This window comes from Rissa tridactyla, chromosome 16, assembly GCF_028500815.1.
Source record: "Rissa tridactyla isolate bRisTri1 chromosome 16, bRisTri1.patW.cur.20221130, whole genome shotgun sequence".
NCBI classification, from domain to species: Eukaryota; Metazoa; Chordata; class Aves; order Charadriiformes; family Laridae; genus Rissa; species Rissa tridactyla.
The window spans coordinates 475962-501324 of record NC_071481.1 but is presented as its reverse complement, the minus strand read 5'-3'; the positions used below and the strand labels follow the sequence as shown (position 1 = coordinate 501324).

Here is a 25363-nt window from a genome sequence, read left to right as displayed (position 1 = left end):
TCTGGTAACCAGCCTGTCGTTCCCCCCTTTCTGTTTCCTCTCTCCCTCTCCCCCTCCTATTGCTCCGCTGCTTCCCGAGGGACGAGCAGCGGCAGCAGAGGCTGGGGAAAGCCGGAATATTTATCACTCTCTCCTACGCAGAGGCTCTAAAACAGCTTCTGCAAAATAAATCTCCTTTAAGACCCTTCCAGAGCGGGGTTTGGCTTAGTGCTCCAGGAATAAAGAAAAGCCTTTTCTCCCCCAGGCGACTGGCTGGGACCCCCAGCGGTGATGGCTCGGGAGGCACCACGTCCTGGCGACCGGCGGGTTTTCCTTCTGCCGGAAAACGGGCATTTAAACCCCAGCCGTTTGCTGGGGAGCTGTGGTGGTGGTGGTGGAGCACGGGGCGAAGCAGCGCATCCTTGCGTAGGTGCCATCAGGCGCCTGATGAAGGGCGTCCCCCCGGGCGAGAGCGTCGCTGCGGGATGGAGGATGCTCGGGGAGGAGTGCCAGGGATGCAGGGGTCCGTGTTTCCCGACAGCGCCTCGTCTTTGCGGAGGAGGAATTTGCATGGGCTCCAAGGAGACGAAGTTTGAGTCCCGATGAGGCCGGGACCCCGTTACAAAGCGGGTCCCCCCCGAGGGGACTGATGCCGGTTTGGGGGCAGGGACGGCGGCGCAGCGGAGGCTCTGTGCACGGCAGCCCCTCGGCGCAGCGGGGACTGTAAATGATTCAATTAGTTAGCTGCAGATATTGATAATAAAACCCAGCTTCCATCTAATTAGATAGAACATTAGTTGGTGTACCCTTACTCAATTAGAAAAATACATTTTAAATGAAGTTTTAATTTATTTTGGTCTTTGCCTCTTCCATCACGATGGAATTAGTGTAGTAAGTGGAAGGTTTGCTTTCGGGTTCCCTGCATCAGACCCCGAACGAGGTGACACCCCACTCCTCCCCCCTGCGTTTTTGGGGACAATCGGAGCAAGTCCCGCCAAAGCGCCACTGCTGCTGCAAGGCTGGGCGGGTTTTGGGGAGAAAATTCACGGCACTTTGGAAAACCAAAACCACACAAGTGCAGCCTGACGCCCTGCTCCGGCTTGTGCTGGTGACCAGGGAACCTCCATCCCCTCGGCCTCCAGCTCGCGCCGCTGGTGCTGGTTGCCACTAACACCGTAGTAAAATAGTAAAATTTGGGTTTATTCCCCCTCTCGGCTTCAGAGTGTGCAGAGCAAGGCTTTTGCTTTAGAAAGTTGCAGGTAGGTAACGCTTCAAGGCCAAAAATAAAAGCACTACCTGCAAAAGTAAACAAAACGTTTTGTTTAAAAGTTGTTTGGTTTTTTTTTTTATTGTTGACAGGCGTTTGCCAACCCGACAGCAGCCCGAGTTGCCTTTCTTCTGCGTGCTCAGAAGCTTTGTTTGCTTTTCTCTTGCTTCTCATTTCTCCCCAGCCCACCCAGCCACATCCCTTTTGATGCCGAGTTCCTCTTTTAGGCCAAACAACCGGACAAATGAAATGGTATTGCAATTTTTTTCTTCCAGTGATGCTAAACAAGGTAGTGAGACCTTGCTCTGTGTGGTTTTCGGCTTGGTCTGTAGTTGTAATATTCAGAATATTAATGGCCTTGAGAGCGGGGACAGCTAGAAAATGAAAACGGCTTGATCCCAGCTGAGAAGATGCTACATAATCAACATGAATTTGTATTTTCATTTCAGAGTGGAAGGACGATAAGGAAGCGATGGGCTGGAATTTGTCTTTATAGCAGCGAGGACGTGGAGATTTCCTAAGAGAATAAATGTGCTTGCTTAAGAGATCGCAACTTTATTAGCTCTGTGGTATAAATTCAGAGATGTGTACAAACTCCCCTGCTTTCTCTTAAAACATGCATATATTTCAAGCTTATTAATTTGGATGCGTATAACTCATGCGAAGTAAGAACTTGAAATTCAGACTTTTTTTTTTTTTAAAAAACCAACTAATGATTTATTACTTTGAGACAAGATAGGTGGCCTAAGCTACCTGGCACAGGGAATCCTGTTTCGGTTCCAATTTCTCTTTTTCTTTCGAGAGCTCAGGTGGGAATCGCTGGTCCCCTCGAACGGTGCAGAGATGACCCGCGGGGGGTCGAGCCGGGAGAGAGCCGCTGCCCTCGGCCGTCTCTGGGACAGCGATAATCCCGATTAGCCACAGCTGCATCCTAAACGCCTGCGTCCCATGCCAGAGCCTTCCCTTGCACCTCCTCCAGGCCGAAATTTGGATTTGGAGACTGGCTTCTGCCAGGCAGGGGTATTCGTTGCGAATTTCAGAGCTTTTTATAACTTTTTCTTCCAAACAATGTGAGCGTGCAAAATAAAAATACGTGTTCATTTATATAAAATGCTTTCAGCCTGAGCAACAGAGTGTGAATCAAACCACTGAATTACATGGCCGAGTTCAGGATAAAACATAACTCATGTGATTTTAGTGTTAAATTATCCAATTGCTGTACGGGGCGTTTCCATTAGCGAATCAAATTAAGCCTTTTTTCCTCACCAGCGTCCTGCGAGCGATGACCACAGGGCTCCGTCCTGCAGGCTTTCATTTAGGGGGAAAGCCATGTGCTGAGCGTCGCCGTGAAATCGTCGGGCACGGTCAGGAACGGGTCTGGGTCTGTGCGACTTTCAGTCTCTCGGCCTCTCCCGGCGACGGGGGCTCGCTTTTGCCGCTGACGCTGTTTCCACGGCCGGGCTCCGGCGGGATGCGGGGCTGGTGGGACGTCCCGGCCATGGGCTGCCGGCCCTCGCCCACGGAGATGCTCTCGGGTGGCCTCGGGGTCCCCCAGCGCCGCGCACCCTGGCAGCGCTGGGGGAGTCGCCAGCCGCGATGAGGTGGGCGTTCGTGGCACGCGTCCTTTCATTGCCTTCGCTCGCTTCATAATTAAACAGCGAGGCTGAGGGGGGAGAGCCGAGGGTTTCAAAGCCGGGCTTTGTCTCGTCTGACCTTGCTGGTGCCACGCTGCCTTTTGTTTGTAATCTCGGGCCAGAGGCAGCCCGGAAAGGGTTTGATAGGAGACAAAAGCAAACAATAGCCTCGCTCCAAAGATACGATGAATGGGATGTAATTGAATTTTTTGGTGAAGACATTGATTTGACCCTGGAAGACACACAGAGCGAATCATTAGGGGAATTAACGCGCATTAAAATGCAGGTTTTTTTTTTTATCAGAGGTCTTTTATTGTGCCTGTAGTTTTGTTTTTAATTATTTAATGACTTTGTGTCTTCTAGTGATAAATCTATTTCTTCCCTCCGTTCCTGAAGGAAGGGCGGTGTTGCAGTGACGAGGGGGTACCTGCCCCGGCAGCTGACGGGCACCCACCGCCTCGTCGTTAGTGGCCCTGTGTGTGCCCCAAAGCAGACGCACGCGCTTTCACAGAGCGTCCCTTGCAAACCGCTGGTCAAACATCAGCGTTAGTCTGACCGCTTTCTTCTGGGCCTTTCGGATTTGTTTTTTTCCAACCTGTGTATAGCAAAAACTCCGTAGGAATTAATTTATTGCAAGAACCTGTGTGGGACGTGGTGTTCAGGAGGGAAACTTCCAAACTGGGGCTGCTCGGGATGGGTGTTGATAGTGGGTTTTCGGCGTGCCGACGGCTCCCAGCTGCAGCCCCCTCTGCGCTGCCTGTGGCTGCGGGACTTCTCACAAACTTCAGCCTTGTGTTTGTGTCTCGCAGGTGGTGCTTTCCTCACCATGCTGACGGATTTTAAAAAAAACAACGTGTTTTTTTTTTTTTATGGCTTGAGCTGCTGGGGCTCGCCCTTGTCTTGTTTTGGGCTTTGCTGGGGGAGCTGTGGGTCTGTGCGTGCTGCCGGCTCGGCTCCTCAGGAGGAGCATCTCCTTTGGCTCCAGCACCGGAGCAGCTGTGGCGGCGTGTGGGACCCGGCTGTGGCTGCCAGCCCCGGGGTCTGCCATTTGCTGGGACTGTCCTGGGCGATGGACACGAAGTCGTGACGTTACAGAAAGCAGAAGGTTCAAAGAAGAGGATTTAAAGGGGTTTTGCTGCCAACAGCAGCGGAGCCGTCCCTGGCACGTCCCCTCCCTGGGATGGGTGTTCTCCATCCCGGCCGCGGGCGCTGCCCGGGGCCTCTCGCTGCTGAGCTCCTCTGCTGCCGGTGCCCGTGCTCCCGAACTCCTCCGGTGTCCTTTACGAAATGAGCATTGTGCTGTGCAGCGCCAATTCAGGGCTCGCCCTGGTGCCTTTCACTGGAAACTCGCCTTTTTGCCTGGTTTTGTGTGCGTGTGTGAGTGTTCGCCGCGAGCATCACTGAGTCACCCGCGTCTCGCGGTTCCGCTCCAGTTGGAGGTGGCAGACGGGAGATTGTTCTCCCAGTCTCGGTGCTGATGTAGTGACAGAAGTTGGCACATGGGTGTCAAACCGTAAACGGGGAGTTCTGCTTGTTTCTCCCCTGCGTGGGGCGGGTTGTGGGGCTGGGATGGCGCTCAGCCGCCGCGGCAGCAGCTCTCCTGGCACCGGACCCAGTTCGGACTCCGCCTGCCCGGTTCAGCTCCCCCCCAACCCCGACGGAGGGGCCGAGAGCGCGGTGGCTCGCGGTGCTGGGGATGCCGAGGCGTCCTGGTGGGGGATGCGGTGCTCGGGGCGACGGGGCTGCAGGCGGGCACAGGCAGGGTAAGCAGACGAGCAGGTGTTCTTTCGTTTGGCTTTTATTTTTGGGGTGGAGTGTTTTTGGTGGGTTTTTTTTTTTTTTGCCCCATTTGCATGCCACTCCTGGTAATTCTGAGTACTCAGGGCACAGAAGGCAGCGTGGAGGATTCGCTGTCTCTCTGCTGTACGTGTTAATTTATAGCGTTGCCGTGAGCTAGATTTTCCTTGTTATCCAAGGTATTTCCTCTGGAGGAGGGAAATCAGGCTGTAATATATCATTAAGCAGAAAGCCTGGGGGAGCTCCTATCCTCGTTGATGCGGGTTCCTTCTTTTATCCTGTTAGAAGAATTGAATGAGATGTTTTTGAGTTGTCTGAAGATCCAGCTTGGAGCCCGGTTGGAGCTCTGGCGTTGCCTGCGGCGGGGGCAGGTCCCTCACCGTCCCGGTGAGACACCCCCGTGTTTCGGTGGGTGCCCGCGTTCCTGTGGCATCGACGGCAGCTTGTTCTCTGGGCTGCCCACGTTCCCCAGGCAGGCCCGGCCCAGCAGCGTGGAAACAAACGTTCTGCCCCAAAACGGGAGCATCTCATTGCCACGGCTCCTCCATCAGTGGCCATTTGGGAGGAAGGGTCCGAGGGTACAGGATATGGGCCGGCTGGAAGGAACGAAGTGAGGAAGCCGCGGGTAAGAGTCGTGTTTGTTTACCTGAAATACTTCGGATTTCTGTGCTGCAGCAATGTGTTTATTCAGACACAAAAGTTGAAAATTGCTTTATTCTCCTTACAGCAAGTTGATTTTTAGTAGGAATAGGGAAAATCCTATGCTAATCTTAACCCTCCCCCTTCCCAACCTGCCTATTTTTGCAGGATTTTGAGGGTGAATCTGCCAGCTCCACCTCTGCATCGAAGGGATTTGCTTCTGTAAATACATCCAGACCAGCCGGCAGGAGCGTCCGGGGGACTTGTGTGTCAGGGGGGATGCACAGCATGCTCCCTCCCCGGTGCTCGTCTCGCTGCGCGGCGCGGGGGGACGCGGGTTTGGGACGCAGCGACTCAAGGACGTAACGCGGGACGGGCTGGGAATAAAATTCTGCAGAGCGCAGCACATTTGGTGGAAATACTGTACTGGCTTTAAAAAAAAAAAAAGCTGAGATCTTTTTTCATAATTTTATGAAGAATTTTAGTTGCAGAGTATTTTATTTTTTTATATATATATATATATATGCGTGTAAAATCAGCGGTTGGCTCCTACAGCTTGCACCCTGCGTCGAAGCCGTGAGCCGGTGCATGGGAGCGATGGGCGATGGCTCTCGGGAGCCTGGTGGAGTCCTGGGTCAGACCCCTCTGAGGTTTAGCACTTGCGCCGCGTTCAGCTGTGGCTCCTGTAGACACACAGGGTTCGTGTTCTCCGGGAAGGTCGCGCGTGGGGATGCTGTGTCATGGCCCATGTCTTGGTGGAGGGCTGTGATGGGTTATTGCGACATTGAATTTTGTGCAGCAATTAGCCAGAAATTACGAAGAGGTGTTTTCAGAGCTCGGTGTCGCCGCTCCTCCTCCTGGCTCACATAGAAGCAGTTCTGCTCCTTCCTCTGCTGCTGCCGGCATCGTTAAAAAAGGCCGAGTTGGGCTTGGGAAACAAGGGGTGCGGCGGTGGATTCTGGGAGAATTTATTTGCAGTGTAAACATGTTGGTTAGGAGTCATTAATATGACATTCACACAACTCTAATAAAGTACATAACACGGAGATCTGGCACCGCTGCAATACCCGGAGGACATTAAGTATGAGTCTTAAAACCAAGAGTATTGGAAACAAGATATTTTTACGTCTCGTTTGGGAGTAATATAATTGCATTTTGTGGCTCTAGCAGATGCTTGGGCCAGCTGGTTGGAGAGCTTTGTGGATTTTTTTAGCTTTGGTACTATACAGCTACAACCCTTATATAGAACTATCTTTAAAAAAAAAAAAAAGAAGATCACCTCCTGGTCGAAAGGCCCGTTTCTCGCGCGTGCGGTACCTTGGCGATGGCGCAGCCTACGGACACGTCTGGTGCAGCAGCTCCGGAGGCGAAACTGCAGGCGGGTTTGGGGTCGGATTGGAGGCAATTGAACATTCAAGGCGGCTTCGCTGACCTTTCTGCTGAGCTTTTGCCGTTGCAGGCCTTGCTGAGAAGGGAGACTCTGGACCCAGCTGGGAGGCAATTTTTGGAAGAGAACCATCAAAAAACCCTATGTATTTCTGAGTATATCTCAGAAATAAAAAAAGCTTGTTTCCAGCAGGAAACAAGGGGAAAAAAAGCTTGTTTCTAGGGGGGGAAAAAAAGCGTGTTTCCAGCGGCCTGTGGGCTGCCGCCCCAGGGTCCTTGGCCATCCCCAGGTGTCGGGACGTTGCTGGGGTGGTGACAGCAGCCGTCGTGGTTAGGGGTGGCCACTGGCCGCGGATGGCCCCAGCGCTGCCGAGGATGCTCGGCCCGTCCGTGGCCCCGCAGCCATGCGGGCGCTGCCGCGGGGATGGATGGGCGGCCGTCCCGCGGCCGTCAGGCCTGTGAACAAGCACCGGCGTGAATTATCTCGCTGGCACCGATAATTTCCTGTGAACAAATCGGTTCTGATCTGGAAGTAATCGCCCGTATCATTCCTGCAAGTGGGAACGATGACTTATGTTGATGTCACCCGCTGGCTTTTTATGGCAACGATTAATAATTCAGTAATTCTCTCTGCAGTGATGCTGTTCTATTTATAAATATTTAATTTAGCTTGCCGTGTCCGTGTTGTCACTGCCCTCCCCTTTGCCTCCTGACGTAACGCCAGGCTCTCGGCGATGCTGCGGTCACCAAAGTTACCAGCAAACTGTCTGTGCTGGAAAATGCTAATGCCTTTCCTCATTTGCATCTCTTCGTTAGGTTATTCAAGTCTGCCTCTGGGGGCACGAATACAAACGTTGACCGAGCGCACTATTTCAGTCAGAGCCTGATTTAAGCTGAGATCTAACCTGGGGCTGGCGGCTCCTTGTCTCTTATAAAACTTCTCGGTTATAAAAGTTTCCCGTTTCCAACAGAGCCATGCAAATAACTCTTTTTTTCTTTCTGCGTTTCTCTTTCAGGAAATTGCAGCTTATTTAATAACGTTTGAAAAGCATGAAGAATGGCTAACAACTTCCCCTAAAACAAGGTAACGTTGCTCGTGCTTCAGCGCATTGACTCATTCTGCTGATGACTTGGCTCGCTAATCAATGCCTTGGCCACCGAGTGAAAACTCCCAGTCATGCCTGATGGCTTGTGACACCAAACTCTCATTAATTGACTTAATGAGCATTTTATTGAATGAAATCAGATTGATTAAAAATGGAACAGCTGCAGTCTTGACAGGTTAAAGTTTTAACCCGATTGTTCAGGATTTAATTGTATGCCTTCGGATGGGCGGGTTTGAGAGCCTCTGAGCGAGGTCACGGGCTATTTGTCTTGATGGTGCTCCCTGCAGCCTCCAACTTTAAATAAATTAAAAGACGCAAAGCCCTCCCCAGTGCTCTGCCCGTTTTAATGTGCAGGTGCGGGGATTGTTTGCGTTTTGGTGTTTTTCTTGCTGTGGTTAAGTGTTTGATGGCGAGGAGATCCCAAAAAGCCGCATTAACAGACATGTTTGCAGTTTATTATTCAGTAAATGTCACGTCTTCTTCACGCTGCCATAAATGTTTAACTCCTCTTCTTCCCTGGGAACTGACATGTGAAGTTTTGGCTGCGGATGTTTTCCTGCGGTTTGGGCTCGCAAGTTTCCATACGTCTCGCTAACACAAAGCACTCCTGTTTTCTAATGTTGCTTTTTAGCATCCCGTGTCCCGTCGGCGTGCAGGGCCGTGCGGGGGGCTCCAGGCAGAGGCATTGCTGGGGCTGGCATCGCCTCCCGCTGCAATTAGCAGGGGGAGAAATTGCAGTGAGACGCAAGGAGTGGTGTTGAGCCTAAGGAATAGTGCCGGTGGATTCTCCGAGGAGAGGGCGGGGGAGGAGGAGGAGGAGGGCAGGGCAGCAGGACCTGCTCTTCATGAAATACAGGGAAACGAGAGCTTTGTCAGTTTAGGATTTGTTTGTTTCCCCAGACGCTTCTGTAGGTTTTGTGGCATCTTTAAGTAACGCGATTCCTTGTTGCATTAAATGATCGGTAATACCTGGGAAGGGAAATGTTTGAAGCCGGTTGCTTTCTCAAACGGCTCTCTGGAGCCAGAGCTGCTGTGGTGGCTGAAGGGCCCTTGGATGGACCCTTCCCGCTGACGGCAGCCGAGAGTCTCTCCTTGGCGAGCGCATAAATGCTTTGTCTCATCCCCTTCTTGGCTGCAGGACAGCAAGTAATACGATAATATTAGAGAAGGCTTTTTTCTGACCTGGTAATCCAAGTTCCAGAATTAATGCGAAATAATTTCTTGCTGAACCTTTGCCCGATAAGCCTATTAAGTGGTCAGAAAACTTAATAACTAGCCTGGGTATACATGGCATCATTAAAGATATGAGATTATAAATGTTTTTGTAGTGGTGTCTTTATGATTTTAAGAGTTCGGTTTGCTACAGGCAATACATGAAAATAAGTTTGTGATTAATACTACAATACCTTCCTCTTGTGTGCTTACACTTGAAAGAAATAATGTCCCAGGAGAAGGAAGGTTGTGATGGTTGTTCAAGGACCTTCTTAAATCGTTGAGTTAGTTTTCTTCCTTTTTTTTTTTTTTTTTTTTTAAGTACAAAAATTAATGGGAAGAGTTAAATGCTGAGTTCATACAATCAGGGCTCTCGGTATTACAGAATTAATGACATTGATCCGTCGCTGAACTGAAACACTCCCCGTTCTTTGTTTGCTGCTGTGGGTGCTGCTAATTTCATCTCAGAAAATTCATAAAAATGAATTGCACCACTGATACTTCTGGAGTTCCTTAATAAGGTGACGTATGGTGTGACCTGAGGCACCGCTGCTGGGTGGATCGCTGCCGTGGACGATGCCCTTGGGGAGCTGTTGGCTGATGGTGGACGTGGGCGATGGGCTTTCGCTGCGATCCAGGTCAGGCTCCCGCAGAGGTGCTGGCCCAGCGCGGTGTCACCTGCCGGCAGCCAGCTTTGGACTTCTTGGGTTGCTGAGCTGGTGCAGAAGGGGGCAAAAGAGGAAGGGTTGGTTTCGAGCCGTGCCTGCCATTTTGAATGTCTTCATCTCTTTCTCATGAAGAAGTTTCCACCTTCACGGTGCGGTGCTGGTGAGATACCGCTTTGGTGGTGGATGGAGGAGGAACCCTCTTATGATACCATTGTGGTGGCAGTAGAGGAGCTACGGGAAAGCTTTTAAAGGTCTCAAAAATTGCTTTTTTTTTAAACAAAATTTCTTGTTGAATGAAACTAGTTGGTAAAATATGCTGATATAAATACACTGGAATATTATTACAACAGTCTTTTGAGGGCTCCAGTTTATCAACATAAATTAACAAGTACACCTCGCAAGGCATCAACCTTGATGTTTCCTTGAAATGGTGTTTGGTTACTTGATGATGTGCCAGATAATCCGCAGCGGGTATTCCAGTCAGCAGGGTGAGCTGGGGAAGCTTTCTGCTAATGCAGCAAGGCTGAAGTCTCTGACATTTCCAAGTTTAAATGCAAATCATGACGACAAAAAAAAAAATTACTTGACATTTGTATATCAAGTAGAACTTAATTGTTATTTACATTGGAATTTCAATGACAAAGCCGACTTTCTTAGTCCAGAAGCGTTCTGCTAGATGAAGATACTTTGCTTATCTGGTTCCTAGTGCCTTCCACAGTTAGCATTTAGAGTATTTGAAAAATACGCTTGAGCGATCGGGTGTAGCTTCACCTGTGTTTCACAAGTGAGGCCCAGGCAACTGAAAAGCCTTGGCCGCGCCCAGAAGCTGCAAGGTTAGTTTTCCAGCGGGGAATGCAATTCGGATGTGTTTGTGCCCCTTACTGCATTGCATTTACGTTTCTGCTGCATGTACACAAAACCAGAGGGGTTTGAGTGTCTGTGCAGCAAGTACCAAGCTCTTGTTTCTTCCTTGCAAAGCCCAAAAGATAAGCGTTTCTTGGGAAATGTTTCGGGAAGCTGACACTGTGATAAGCCGTCACTCGTACTAATACGCGAAGCGGCTGGGGAAATTCCCAGATGCAGGTTTTTCAGCCCGGAAAGAGCCGAAAAGCCATTTTTAGGCAGTGAGACTTGGCAGTGATTAATATTTCTGCAACTAAAAAAAGGTTGGGTGGCAGCCTGCTCCGACAAATCAATAGCGATTTGCATACGCCGTCAGTATCCATTTGGGGTAATTCAGTTTTACTTCTGCTACCTACTGAGTTACTTCTAGCATTTTAATTCCCCTCTCCTGGCTTCAGGAAAACAAGTGTCGCTTTTGGTGTAATGGGCAGGGACAGCGGGCTGGGCGGCGTTTCCCACTGATAGATCCCAACCTAATAAATCACAGAGGTGTCGGGACCCGGTTCGTAACAGCGGCAGCAGCACCGAAAACCCTCTGAGCTCCGTTGGCACGTCTGGGTGGAGAGGGAAGGGCTCGTCCCGCGTCGGAGACCAGGACCGGGCACTTCGCAGCCCCGCACTGAGCCCAGACTTCGGGGAAGAGTGACCCGGCTCAGGTCCTAAGGATGTGCCAAAAAGCAGAACAAATAAGTAACCTGGCTTTCTCTCCTCATAGACATCACGGCTTGGAGGAGGGCTGTTCTACCCTCTGTTCACCTCAACTTTTGCTGATGCTGGTTGCTCAAACAGGGGATGCAGATTACATTAGACTGGTTAGAAATCACTTTTCCCGATTGAAAATGCACTCACAATGATCGTTGTTTCCCTCTGTTACTTTTTTAGCAATTTTTGCTGGCTCCAGAGTTTTGAAATTTCCTGAGAAATTCAATTTGTTATGTTAAATGTGGGCTCGAGCCTAGGCTGGAGCCGAGGGTACCGGTCCGCAATGAGATTTAGAGGGAGCATGGCAGGGAAACCTAATACAATTATTGTTTCAGCAAAACCGCCGGGGGGGATGTAAAAGTGAGAAGAAAGGTTTCCATCTCCCTGGAGCGCGTGGCCGTGTGCGGTGAGCCCTGCTGCCGGGGATGGGGTCAGCGTCCACCCATCCCTCGGCTGTAGGGATGTGCCAGGGACCGACCCCGCTCCGTGGCGAGGGGCAGGATGAACGTGGTCCCCGAAGCCTCCCCTCCTCCCCGTCCCACTGCCCATCGCCCCCGGAGCGCGTCCCGCTCCCTCCCTGTCCGTCAGTCCAGCTTAAGTACTTCATCTTGGATATCTTTATTGGGGGTTTCTTAAATATAAGTTTGGATCTTGGAGTATATTAACTTTGTATTAAATAATTAATAGAAAAATTAATTGAATTATTCAATTTTCAGGTAAAAAATAGGGTAATAAATATTCATAACTTGTTTCATTAAGGGAATTTCCATTTCCTCTGTCATTAAAGTGAGATTAACTAAGGTTGGGTGTAAATGAAGATTGAAAACAATTGTGCTTTGGAATTAATTTACTGCGTTAGGCCGTTGCCTTGCGAGGCGGCTCTCGGGTGCGCCCCGTGCAGGAGCCGTCCCGCTCTGTCGGGGGGATGCTGCTGCCAGGACGTGGTGGCACTTGTGGGACGAGCGGGCGGCTCCGTGCTGGGGAGAAGCTCCTGCGAGCTGGAGGTCGCGGCAAGGCCAGAGCTTGCGGTCGATGGCAAAAGTTCTGTCCATCTCCCCTTGTGCTTCTTGCAAATAAAAATACTCTTGAAACCTTGTTTAGACTTTCAAAGCACGTTTTAAAGGTCCGTGCTTTCTCATGTAGCTCGAACTCTCCACGGAATCCAGGACCATCACCCTCGCCCATGCGTGGTGCCAAAATTTTGGGTTTCTGGTTGTGTTGCTGGAAGCTCTGTTTACGTGTTTGGGTCTCGTATGACCTATTTTTCCTTCATCAAAGGCAATGTGTGTGCTGTCAGCTCTTTCTGGCTTGGGATGCTGCTTGACATAATCCCTGCTAAATGTGGCACATCTCTCTTTACACTTTAAAGATTTCATGACTCTCAACGCTTTCTTCTCGCTGCTCTCAGTATTTCCTACTCCTTTTTTTCCCTGAAGAGGATAAACAGTACAGAGATGGTTTTAAGAGGTATTGATTCGTATAGATTTTTAGCTGCTGTGGTCCAGGGGTGTTGAGATGCCAATAATTAATTCCTTTAACAGCTCACCCCGTTTGTTTTAACGTGACCTAACAGCAGAATCACTGGGGGCCATCGGGACGCCCTGGCCCAGATCAGTTGATGGCCTTCAAGTATTTCATGCAAACCCTCCCGTGACTGATCCAGCCTGGGCAGCGCGTGGGAGCTGGTTTCCCTTTGTATTTAACCGTCGGCTCAGGAGAGCTGCACCGCTGTGGGAGAAGGTACTGGCCACCTTGGACAACCGAGGCGAGATGTTCATATATCCCTTATGCATGGATTCACCTGGCACGCATGCAGAAGGTTGGCTCCTCCAGCCTGCTCGTCTCTCTGCAGCCACCGCCTGTGGTCTCCCGGCTCCGACTTTGCCACGCATCAGCTGGGTGCGGTTTCAAAGGTGCTGGCTCCACGGCTGGTCCATGTGCATGGACATCTCCTGTCCCTGCCACCCGGCTTTGCTGGCGACATCGGTGCTGGGGTGCGAAGGCTCCCCCTCCTCTTCACACAGTCCTGCAGCATTGTCCCTTGGAGAGGCAGAGAACCCTAGAAAACATGGAATTATCAGAAAAAGCAATTATCTGATAATAAAGCGATTAAATTATTCAGCAAGCTACTGTCTGCCTTCAGCAAGGCTTGGTGAGCTTTTCCCTTCCATAGATACGGCCAAGGAAAATATGTGGCGTTCGGTTTTGGACAAAACCGACATTCAAATTTTTGGGCAGGCTTCGCTATTTCTAGACCAAACGTGTGGGGGTGGGAGGATGCTCAGCGTTTCGGGGGCTGCTTGGAATTGGTGTCCCCCCGCCTGTGGACTGCGCGATCGGGGGCTCGTGGGCTGCGAGCCAAACGAGAGACGAGCTGCCTCTGTCCCGGTGAGAGCAGATGGAAGGTAAAAATGCAGAAGGAGAGATTTTGGGTTGGGGCTCCTGATGGCCGTAACCAGACCCGCCAGACCATCCGGTATTTTCATGCGTTTTACGCTTCCAGCGGAAGGGAGCCGGGAAGGATGGAGGGTTTAATTGCCGCTGCGGGGCCCCTTTGGAGATGCCCTTTCCTCCGTGGTGCGTAGAGGCTGCAGCGGGGCCAGGGAAACTGCTATTTGTTCGTACTGTTTTAAACAGCAACAGAATTAAAGTCTTGGTCGCATTTTAAAGGCTTTGCAACTTAATTTATATTCTGGTATGGTAATGAAGAAGCATCTTTTGTCCAGGAGGTGAGATATGCAAAAATAACCTTTAAGTTGCTCATAATTAACCTTTAATAATATTCTCTAATTTTTTCCAATATATTCTCTGCATCAAAAACAACGTACAGAAAGAGTGCCTGAGACTGCTTGTTGCATCTTAATGGCCTGCAAGTACCAGCTGATTAAAAATAAACTATTTGGGGGGATTATTTATTGACAAAGTTTTTACCCTGCGGGAAATCTGTCCCTGAGGTCGGAATGCCGGGCTGGAGCCAGGCGTCACGGCCAGGGTCCGGTGGAGGGGTGCGTTGTGTCTAGGGGGTGGGCGCTTCACCTGCTGGGCAGGGACGGTGTCGTACGGATGGCAAATACGGCAGGATTTGAATTGCTCATCGGTGCGTTAGCGAGCGAGTGCTGGAAATCGGGAGTTGGGGGGAGGATTTTTGCGCCCCGTGTTGTGCAGCGCAGCCGGGAGCTGCTGTCGCCATGGGGAGAATAGGGATTGGTTTGTGTAACAGACCACATTTGTCGGAAGACGAGGAGCTGACTATGGAGGCTGATTTGATTTTTTTTTTTTTTTTTTTTTTTTTTTGGTGCTGAATAGCAGTGTTTGTGGGTAGTGAGCAGGCCTTTGCCTTGGCGTGGCGTGAGGAACGCTCTGCTGACCTCCTCGCTGCTGCGCTCGGCCGGCGCACGTGCTGTGCGAGTGCGGGCTGCTGGGCTTGTGGAGCCCTTTGATGTCTCCGAAGGGGTTGTGGTCTTCCTGGATTCTTAGGGAAACGTGAAATTATGCCTTTATTTCCCCTCCCGAAAGGTTCTGTCCCTTGTGCTAGGAGTTTCTACTTTGGTTTCTAGTGTACCTAAACAGCGAAACGGTTCCTTTCTCCTGCTGCGAGGTGCGAATTTCAGCCTCCCGTTGTGCTTTTCTGTTTCTTCCCCTTCCCTCTGAGCCTTTTCAGCCACATCCTGCGGCGGTCGATGTGCACCAGTGCCCTCGAGGGGGGTTTGTCAGCCGCGGTGCAGGTGGTGCTCTAGGGTTTAATTACTGGACTGAGGGTGCTGTGGGGGCCATGCTGGTGCGAGGTGCTGCTGGCGGCTGCCGGCTCTCCTTCCCACGGCTCTTTCTGCGGCTCGTCTTCCCGGCCCCTTGCTCGCTGCTCCGCAAGCTGGTGTCAGTTCTCCAGGCTGATAATTCAGATTTGGTATCCTGCAATTCGCCCTCCCCTTTCCTAAGGCACCGATTCAAAGCCCCCTGGTCCCTGCTGGGCTTCTGCAGCATCAACGTTATAACAAAGCTAATCGTGACCGTCCTTCTCAAACTACCGCCCGCGGGTACTGAGGGACCTATTTTTCCATTTTGCTGCTGATTCTTTTCTGGGCTTCACCCACAGACCACTACGCCTGCGGTGCTCCATTTCCATGGGGCTTTACTGTTTTCCAGGATCTGTACGTCCCATGCTTGCACTTAGAGGAGAATCCTGTGGGAGACGCCCTGTGCGTAATGTGGCAACAGGGATGGCAGCTCCGGCTTCCCGAGCCGGGCTCTCGGCTGGAGGCTCTGCGGATGCACGTGCGCCGCTGTCACAGCCCCCATCGCTCTGCGGGCGGCCGGGAACGCGGCAAGCAGCAGGAACCCCCTCGGCCCGAGCGCGGAGCCGTCGGTGGGTGAGCGGGAGTGCAACGGCTGAAAGCACGGGTACGGGGGGCTGAGGCGCTTTATCTTTATTTTTCAGTCCTGAGAAACACAGATTTACAAAAATCTGGGAAAGATTCTCCTGGAGTTACACTTGGTTGGCGTTCTTGCTACACGCGCTGTAACAATACTTTAATATAATTAAATTTTAAATTCTGTGTAGAATCTAGTGGGTAGGCAGATGTACCGGTATGTTAAACTTTATGTCACTTAAAAATGGTTTTCAAGTACATCAGAGGGAGACCATCCAGCTGTAAAATTATCTGCTTTATGACGCTACATCGCAGCTTTGGTCTTTTTGTTTTAATTAAAAATGTACCTTAAAATCTCACACCCTCAGATAACTTTCACTGTGCCTTTTTGTTTCCTGTAATTTACTGGCAGAATGTAAAACGATATGATTCTTCTGCCAGTTTTGGGTATGGTTTATGGGGGGGGGGGGGAAGTTTGTTAATTAGGGTAAACACTTTCCCGTTTTCCTTAGCCTGTTGGGTGCTGGGTTTCCGTCTCTCCACCTGGCCCGAGCTTGCAGCTCCCGTGCCGATGGGGTTGCCTCTTGGGAGAAATGGCCCCTTCCCGGGCTGTGCTGTCCCCGAAGGTCCGGCTGGAGCCATCACTGCTCTTTGCTGCTGCTGAATCATTAACGGAGCTGTTTCTGGAATTAAATAAAAGGCCTGGTCCTGAGGCGTCCCACGTGATGATTTGCCAACTTTTGCGATGTGATTTACGTTTGGCCGTAGGATTATTGTTTTCTATTGATTCTGAGGGAAATAAAGCAGCAGTAAAAGCCCATCGCAAGCCTCCCGGTGGAATGTGAGAGCTGGAAGCTTTCCTGCCAGAAATCCTGTTGTCTCCTTGGAGGTGACTCTTAAACCGCTGGCCCAAGCAGTCTCGAAGCGAGCCTGGCCTCACGCTCCTCCTCCTCTTCAGCATCGCCCGTCTTGGCGGTGGCTATATTTTTTAAAACAGTCAAGCGATGATCATTTCTTGAGCACGGGTCAGTGATAGAGGCAGCTCCTCCTGGGAGGGCCAGGCAATAGCCGGGTGCCGGTGTACGCACCCAACGGACCGGGTACGGCTGCGGAGGTGGGCTTGTGGCTTCTTGTGATCAAAAATAGAGAATTGGTGGACGTGAGGAATCAGACATTTCCTCCTCTGATGGAGCCAGGGACCGCTGGACTGTCACACCTGACCCTTGGGTGCTGCGGGCTGCCAATGTCCATCTCCACAGACAGACCCTGGTGCACAGGCATGGTCGCTGCAGGATTCCAAGCAGCACGGGGGGGGTTAGGGGAGAGGGACCAGTGGATCCCGCGGGATCAGCTGCATCGTCCGGCTCCTCTCCCGGCAGCCAGCAGCATCCACATCCCTGCCCGTGCTTCATCGGAGCGCGTGTGACTCCTGCTGCTGCCAGTCAGGCTGAATTGTGCCCCTAGTATCGTTTCTGTATTTATTTTATAAATGTCAATGATGAACTAAATTAAGATAAATAAGGCTGCTCCCTCTCGCTGTTTAATTTACAAAATTTTAATGAGACCAATAACATCTGTACTCGTTCCATCTTTCGGCTGGCTGGAGGACGGTTAGCAGGTCTGACAGCTCTCTGCGCGGTTTGTCAGCCAGTAACACTCAAAACCGGAGGATTTCACCAATGTGGTATTAAGCCATTTGGGTTTGTCTGTGCTTTGTCTGACACCAGTGGAGAAGCGGAGGGGGCGATGGAGATGGCAGAACCACCACGCTATTGACAAGTGAAACTGTTGTATTGTTTTAAGCGCTATTGTAAAATGTGATGGGCGCGTGCGTAGCTTTGAATTGCAGCACTGGAGATGGCAGAGGTGGGAGCAAAGCCTCACGTGTGGCATCTTATCTGCCGCTTTCTCTTCTCCATCCTCACGGACTCGCTTGCCCAGGAAAGGGGAGCCATGATCTCCCGTGGCTTCCCCTGGAGAAGGGGGAGCCAGTGCCCACCCTGCCCACGTGGTGCTGGCAGGTTCTTGGCGTGTTCCTCTACCTCCGTGGTCTGCGTCGTTTCCTTGTGGGTTTGAGGACCACAGCGGTGCCCGGAGCATCCCTGCGCCATCGCGCCGGTCCCCTCTGGAAGGTCACCATTCGTTTCCCATCAGTTGAGCCTCCTGCGCAGCAAATGGGTCATGCAGGGGAGATCTTCCTGCTGGATAAGCAATTAGCTAAAATAAACTACTCAAAGGACAAATTATGCAGGACTCTCACTCTGTAACAAGTGAATTAATTGACTTTGGTGTTTGTGGGATGTTCCCTCGCTTTTACTTTACTGTCTCTGGCTAAAAGGCTCCTATGTTTCCTCCTGCCCTTTGCTGCTGCACTGAGCAAACAGGGTATGAGGAGCCGATTTACAGGGCTACAAGTAAAGGAAGTGAAGTGGGAATTAGGAGAACCTTTGTACGTTTTCTTGAGAGAGACAAAACTTCTTTTGGCAGCGTGTCCAGGAGCATCTGTTTGACTTGTCTATCTGGGGTGTCATCGGTTCTCTCTGCAGCCTCACAAAGCTCGTCCAAAGCTGCCTTCGCCGGACACGAACCGGGCAGCGCGGCTGGGGCCGTGGTCGCTCGCTTTTGCGAAGGCTTCGGCAGCGCCGATGCTTCATCGGCCGCGGAGCTGCCCCCGCGTCAGGAGTCACGGTGCTGCTCCCGCGACGGGGACGGCCGTCTCCGTGTCACCCCAAGGTGGCATTAACACCGAACATGGTGCAAAGGCTTTGTCTGGATCCCTTGAAAGGGCAGGATGCGGCGGGCAGAGCCCTACCCCGGGCTGTGACGTGGGGCTGCCCCTGTGCTGCCAGTCTCTGGCCGTTGGGTCTGCTGGTGGCTGTGGAACGGTCCGGCCAAGTTCCCGGGCTTATTTACAGTGAGAAAATTAAAGCCCTGGTACAAGTCTTTGCTGGGTAACAGGATTCGCGAGCAGCTAAGAAAAGTTGAAACTGTTGGACCAGTTACCAAGAAAACATTTTGTGTGTAAGGGGGGACCCAGCTCTGAGCAACGCGTTGTCCCAGCCGCAAACACTAAGGTGAAACACAGCCCACAGTCAGGATTTTTCACTGTCCTGCTTCTTATTTCTACTTTGCAATATTCAGAGGGAAACTTTTACAGGCAGCGACGCTGACGTTGCGGAGGAGAGAGAAAGGGGCTGGGCGGTGAGCTGCCAGCGCCTTAGTCGTAACTTATCTGGCTGCTGACTTCTCGCACCCTGTTTTCCTGATGCGTTTGCTTCTGTGCCATGTGGGTGCTGCCGCTGAACGCTTCTGTCCAGCCCCGACACGCGCGGGACGGATGCAACGGCTCCTGAGCGGCCGCCACCGAGGCGTCGCTACTTCCCAGGTACCCATCAAGGCCTTTGCTCTGGCATCTGAATCCGTTTGTTCCCACCGGAATTGGGAACGCAGACAAGCTGTGTTCAGAACCCAAGTTGCCGTCCTAAATTTTCCAAACTTGGTTATTTTAGGAACTCTTCAGGGGTCCGATTGGGAAAAATCCTCAGGAGGACAGTGTCCAGCACAGCATCCTCAAACACGAAGGGCATCCGTAGAGGAGAGAAGCCTGCGATTTGTGGCTTTGGGGATTTTGTTTGGTTTGTCCCACTGGCTGGGGCTTCCGTTTGTCCCGTGTCCCCCCCCGACTGCCCCAACCTTCCCCCTGCTTCTGGGCAGGGACAAGAAACGCAGCGTCTGGGCGCCCACGGCAGCCGCCCGGCACTGTGCGCTTTGGGGACACGTCTCCCCTCTCAGCGATGTGTATAATCCCAGACCGCCTTCGAAGATGCCGCTCTAAATTGTTCATTTTTTTCATAAATCGTGCCCTTTGATAAGTGCGGTGAGTGAACAGCGGTTCGTTGTTTTGTGCTCCGCTTTAAATTTAGGATGTCAAAGATTTGGGGGATTGTATAACCGTGGCTCCGCTTCCTTGCCCTGCCTCCTTCTCTCCCCCCCAGTTTTACTCCCAAGCTTTTCTAAACGCCGCTCTGTTCATATTCTTCTTCTCTTCAATCCTCCCTCCCATCTCCTTGACTCCTGAAGTTTAACAGTAGGCACTTCAAAAGCCCGCGGTGCCGTTGCACAGATCCCAGCTCTGAGGGGACATTAGTACAACCTCCTTCATTCTGTCCCCCCCCTCTACACAAACCCCCAACGCTGGGTGAGGTCTCGCAGCCGGGGCTGGCGCAGGCGGGCTGTGACTGCAGCCGCCGCGGGAGGGGACGCGATGGGGAACTCCCGGTGTCAGCCCCGGGGGATGCCGCGGGATTGTCCTGGTGGAATTACTGGTTTAGCTGGTGAGGAGCAACTGTTTTAAGCGCTGGTGGAATTGGAAAAAAAATCCCAATGCACGTATTCTTGCCGTATTCTGTATTGCATAACTTAAAAGAAACCGCGTTGCGACCTCTGCCTGCGGCTCTGACCCTGCAGCTCGGGGCAGCCACCTCTGGAAGTGAGGAAGAAGCAGAGCAGAGTTATCTTGGGCCGCTGTTTGACCTGCCCGCCGTTTGCTTGAGCTTTGTGTGTGATCGGGCACACAGGAAAAACGTATGTTTTCTCAAAAGCGAAGAGTTTGTCCAGCAGCGCTTTGGGAGTTGGGTACAAGAGCTGTCGGCTGCTTACCCCAGCACCCGGGAGATGCAGCGATGGACCTGGAGATGCACGTGGCACAGAGCAGGGTTTTGCTGGTCAGGCTTTCCTACTCTCGCGGAATTCTTTTTTTAATTACTTTTTAAAGGTTGTTGCTGTTGGGCTGAGCCGCTGCAGAGGTTCCTGGTGCCAGGCTGGTCCCGGCTGGGTCCCGGCAGGCTGGGCCACAACTGGCTCTGCCGAGCTCCGCGGTGCCCTTCCCCGCTCTCTTTTGGTTTGGGATTTTTTTAATATTTTTTCTTAAATCCTCATCTTTGCCTCTTGCAAGAAGATTTTTGCAAAGAGAAGCACTCTGGAAGAGATCAAGGCTTGACCACTTCTGTTTTGGAGTTTTCTGGTGCTGCTGTTCCCGCGGGAGCTCCGTCGGTCAGAAAGTGGCTGTTGCTTTTGTTGTGCTGCTCCCGGTGCTGCTTCCCTGTTCCCTTTCTGCTGAACGGCCTCGTGACGTTCAAACTGGTAAATTGGTAAACCCGTGAACGTCACCTCGTGACGGTCAAACTAACAAGCAAATGGTGCATTTTAGTTTTATTTTTTTTTCTTAATCTATTTTTAATGATTAATCCTGCTTCCTACTGTTTAGCAGACACTAATGGCAATGCAGCCTTTTGACAACTTCAGAAGAGGTCTCATCTGAACCAAAAAAACCAAACCAAACCAAAAAAACCCACAAACAAACAAGAACCCCAAAACAAAAACACCCCACACTTGTTTTCAGGACTTTCTGGACTATTACCAAGTTTACTTGAAGCAGTTCAGTCCCTCCGCCTGCTCAGATGAAGGTAAAACTATGACATACAGCGTATTACTACTTTTTCCGCTGTTATTCGTTGTTATTATTATCCCCAACGGGGGATCACGGTCACAATTGTGTCCTTAACCTTGGAGATTCTTCAAGTGTTTGATACCATTAATCTCAGCAATTCAAAACCAACCAAACAGCCGACAGGCCGGCACGGTCTCGCGGTCGTCACATCACTGTTCTGGAGCCGGCGGCGTCTGTCGGAAAGGGCTTTCTGCCCTTTTCACGGATGATAGAGTGCTCCCGGTGATAGAGACAAAAGATAAATTAGGTAGGCTGGTTTTTTTCTCTTTCAGATTATATGGTTTATGTGGAAGCTAACACTTAATCTTAGTTTCTCGCTGATATTAACCATAGTTTGGTCAAGGTTTAGGAAGTGAAACTCTGGCCCAGCGTTAGCGCAATTACAGCTCCTAACTGGGTCTCAGTGATGAGGGGGGTCTCCAGGCTTGGCGCGTTCAGAAAGCGGGTTTCGAATACGCTTCGGCTGTGGCGGTTGTGTGGGATGGCAGCGCCTGGGAGCGGGCGGGAGGGAGCTGTGGGGCTGGGGCTGGTGGGGGGAGCCGTTCCCGGCGATCCCGCGGGGATGGCGGGGGAGCCGGGGGGAGGCTCCCGTCCCGGGGGTCCCATGGCGGGGAGCTGGGTGTCGGGGTGCGCTAAGCCTGCATCCTCATCTCACTATAATGATACGAGCTTTGCCCTTTGATTCGCTAAAATAATCTTGTTTCCGCCGTAAGCGCGGTGCTGTAAGCGAAGGTGGGGAGACACGAGGCGTCCGGAGCACTCGGCGTCAGAAAAGATGGCGAAGCCCCATAAACGTGTAATTTCCTCCGAGAGCTGCGCACCCAGAGCGTTTAGGGCCCAACAATGCCATAGAAGGATTTTATGTAAACCGTGGGTTTACCAATCCCGGAAAAACTTCTGGGTGTATCGGGATTGTCCGTCTCCGTCTTCTGGCGAGCAGTTAACGTAGATGACGAAAATTACGGGGACGGGGACTCGTTGCTGCTGAGCTAAAATGAAAACAAAGCACCTCAGCCGCAAAGACAGCGGAGAACCCCAATCAAGCGATAAAACGTATGCTTTTGAAGTGAAGACATCCAGGATTATATCAATTCAGCTTAAGAAAGTATTCGTGAGAGGACTGTGTTGTGTTTCTGGGTTTTTTTTCTGGGTAAACAGACAGAATGAAATTGTAATTAAATGTTTTAATTATTTCCAGAAATCTTGTGTAGGCAGATGTATACAAGGCTCTATATTTTTAATTTTTTAAAATTTTTTTAGTGCTTTTTTTAAACAAACAGAAAAGGTCGTGCCTGCCTTAGCAGCTTCTCTGGTGCCAGGGCGCAGGCAACAGTCGCTGCCTGACTCTTCGCTGTCGACCCGGGCTTGGAAAATAACAGAGGAAAGAACAAAACAGGAGGGTTTTCATCAAAGAAATTGGACAAACGTTTACCCTTGGAGACGGCGAGTGCGGCTTTACTGGGGGGCGACAGGAGGTTTAAAAGCGTGATTCATGCTAACGTAGATGGGCTCAAATTAGGGCATGATAGAATAAGGATTTTCTGTTATCAAAAGTTAGTTCAGGCTAAATTAATCTGAAAATGTGTAATTTCATCTCAACTAAAAATAGTGTAATGTAATTAAATGCAAAAGTAGGATGAGCTGAGAGGGTATAAGAAAAGATAAGCATCGGAATAAGAGAATAATTGAGTTTGTATTGTAAACACATTCCTGTAGGAATTTGGGATTTTTTAAGCTGCTTCATTATAAATTTTAAGTTGAGAGTGCTTAACAGCTTTGGCATATTTTGGAGAAGTGGTTGCCTATATTTGTGTGTGTTCTTTGTTTGCAGGACTTGCTATATTTGGGATTAATTCTCTCTTATTGTCTATTAGTTTATTAACAAGTTTGAAGGCGAATAAGGCTTAAAGTTGGCAAATGTGTGTTTCCATGTGAAACTTTGTTTTGTGGATTCATGTCAGTTTTTCATCTAATTTTTCTAATAATTGGATCTTTAGCGTATAAGATGGATAGATTAGATTAGTATCATTAAAATACTCAATGTATTAATTCCAAAGTGCGTCACATTAAGTATCAGAGCGAATAACTCATCTTTTTCCCATGCACAAGTCGTTTGCTCAGTTCTTCAAGCCGGCGGCATGGGAAAGGAGTCGGGGTCGGGTCGCGCCGTGGCGACAGTCGTGAGCCCACCGGTAGGAGAGCTGGTGACGAGGATGAGCGGTTTATTAAGTCGTCATTGGAATAAAACTGTGGAATGCTGGTTTGAAGCCTTTCAGCCCAAAAAGTGATTATCAGGGCGTTTGAGGACCACTGCCATTAGCAGTTTGAGATTCGTTTTCCTGGTGCTGGCATCTGGATCTTTGCGCAGCGAGTGTTGGACGAGGGATGGAGAAAATCGATGCTGTCTTGCTCTTGGCTTGATCCATGAGCCAACCAGCGTGGGGAAGGGAGATGCTGAGGAAGCTGCCTTGCGTCTCGTTGTAGTGATAATGGCTAATTTAATGCCTCTTTTGTGCTAGCGCACAATCTGCTTGGTGCTGGTACGTTACATTATGGCACTCGTTCGTTTTTTGCAAAGGTTTGCAGGAGAAATGCAAAAATGTTTCTTTTCCATTTGCGAAAAATGCTTTACCCTTAATTCTGAAAAATTACTTTGCGGATCTTCATATTTCACAGACCATAACTAGATTACTACCTTTTACTGGAATACTTTGTGTTAATGAAGACCGATTGGGATTACATAATAGATTTCCTCTAAAGAAGGCATTATGTGGTTATTTTTTACTGTCTGGCATTCTAGTTAATTGCCTTGTCGTCATTAATTGATGGGACTAAATTGATATAAATAAATAGATTATATTCCTGAGGTTAATTTGAAAGAGAGGAGGGGCTTAAACCAGGCTGCTGCGGGGTGTTTAAGCATGTGCCTCGAATGCAGCGTGCGATTAGTGACCGTCAGAGAGAGCTCCTGCACTGAAGGTCATGTTCACGCTCGTAAATCCGCTTGGAAGATGGATGTGGCCAAGCTCTGCCCTCCTGGGGAGGAGAGGGAGCACCCGCTTTTCCCGGATGGAAAACAAACAAGTGCAAACAAATGATTCCTTACATGCTTATGCCTTACATGCTTCATATAGAATCAATGGGTAGAGTCGGAAGGGACCTTTAGAGATCATCTAGTTCCAACCCAACACCTCCCACCAGCCCAGGTTGCTCCAAGCCCCGTCCAGCCTGGCCTTGAACCCCTCCAGGGACGGGGCAGCCACAGCTTCTCTGGGCAACCTGGGCCAGGGGCTCATTGCCTGCGCAGGAAAGGATTTCTCTCTACACGTAGCATCCTACACGCTTCCTCTATGCTCAGCGCCTTTCCTGCAGGGTCCCTTGCCCTCGCCTGGACGTTGTCTGTAGGGGTCTGTCCTCACCCTGTGCTGCAGCGAAGTTTGGGAGCTGATTCCCGTCAGAGCATCCCTGGCTCTTCCAGCCAGAGCCCCGGCTCTCCTCGGTTAGTCTCGGTGCTGCCGCACATCCCAGGTCTCTCCGGGTGCCCGGAGCGCGCCGGGGTCTGCCATCGCTGTTCTGCCAGCCGTTTTGCTGGCTGCAGTGTTGGAAGTTCATCAACCATCGAACTGCAATTCTGTTTTGAAGTGGTTCTCAATTAAAATTTATAATTAATGAGTTGTTATTCAATTTTCAAATATTTATGGATTTTTATAGTGTCTTAAGTCGTGAGCCAAGCTCCGCGCCGCTAGCAGAGGGAGAACCAGAAGCCTTTTCCTTTCCTCTTGGCACTTTCTGAGCGTGGCACGGAGCTCCTCTCTCCTCCCGTCCCCTCCGAGGTTTTCCCGATCCTGGCAAACCCCGCGCAGCTCCCGCCTGTCAGAGTCCCGGGAAGTGGGAATCGGTGGCATCCTGGTGGCTCCCCCTGGAGTACGGTATTTTGGACAAAACTGAGCTACGGCCCCGCTTGGTTGGGGAAAACCTTGTTAGCCTTGAGCCGACGGCTGCAATGAGCAGGGATGTTGAACTGGAAGTAAATGAACTAAATAGATTTAGGGTTTTTTTCCATAAGAATACGGCAGCCTTTGTGGGTGCGGTGTCACCACTGCGCTGGGCAGTGACCTTGCTTTACAGCCGACGCCGGCCTTTGGTAGAGCCATAACAAAAATAATCCCCGCAGAAGGGGGCTGCCTCCAAGGG

At 50.7% G+C, this 25363-nt stretch overlaps 1 protein-coding gene across 1 annotated transcript in view; it reads left to right on the top strand.

Moving 5' to 3' along the window:
- CAMTA1 (calmodulin binding transcription activator 1) overlaps window positions 1-25363 on the top strand; it is a 292757-nt gene that overhangs the window by 67066 nt on the left and 200328 nt on the right. Inside the window, exon 4 of the mRNA XM_054222808.1 lies at window positions 7719-7786. Coding sequence (XP_054078783.1) covers window positions 7719-7786 — 68 coding nt within the window. The remainder of the gene's footprint in view (window positions 1-7718; window positions 7787-25363) is intronic.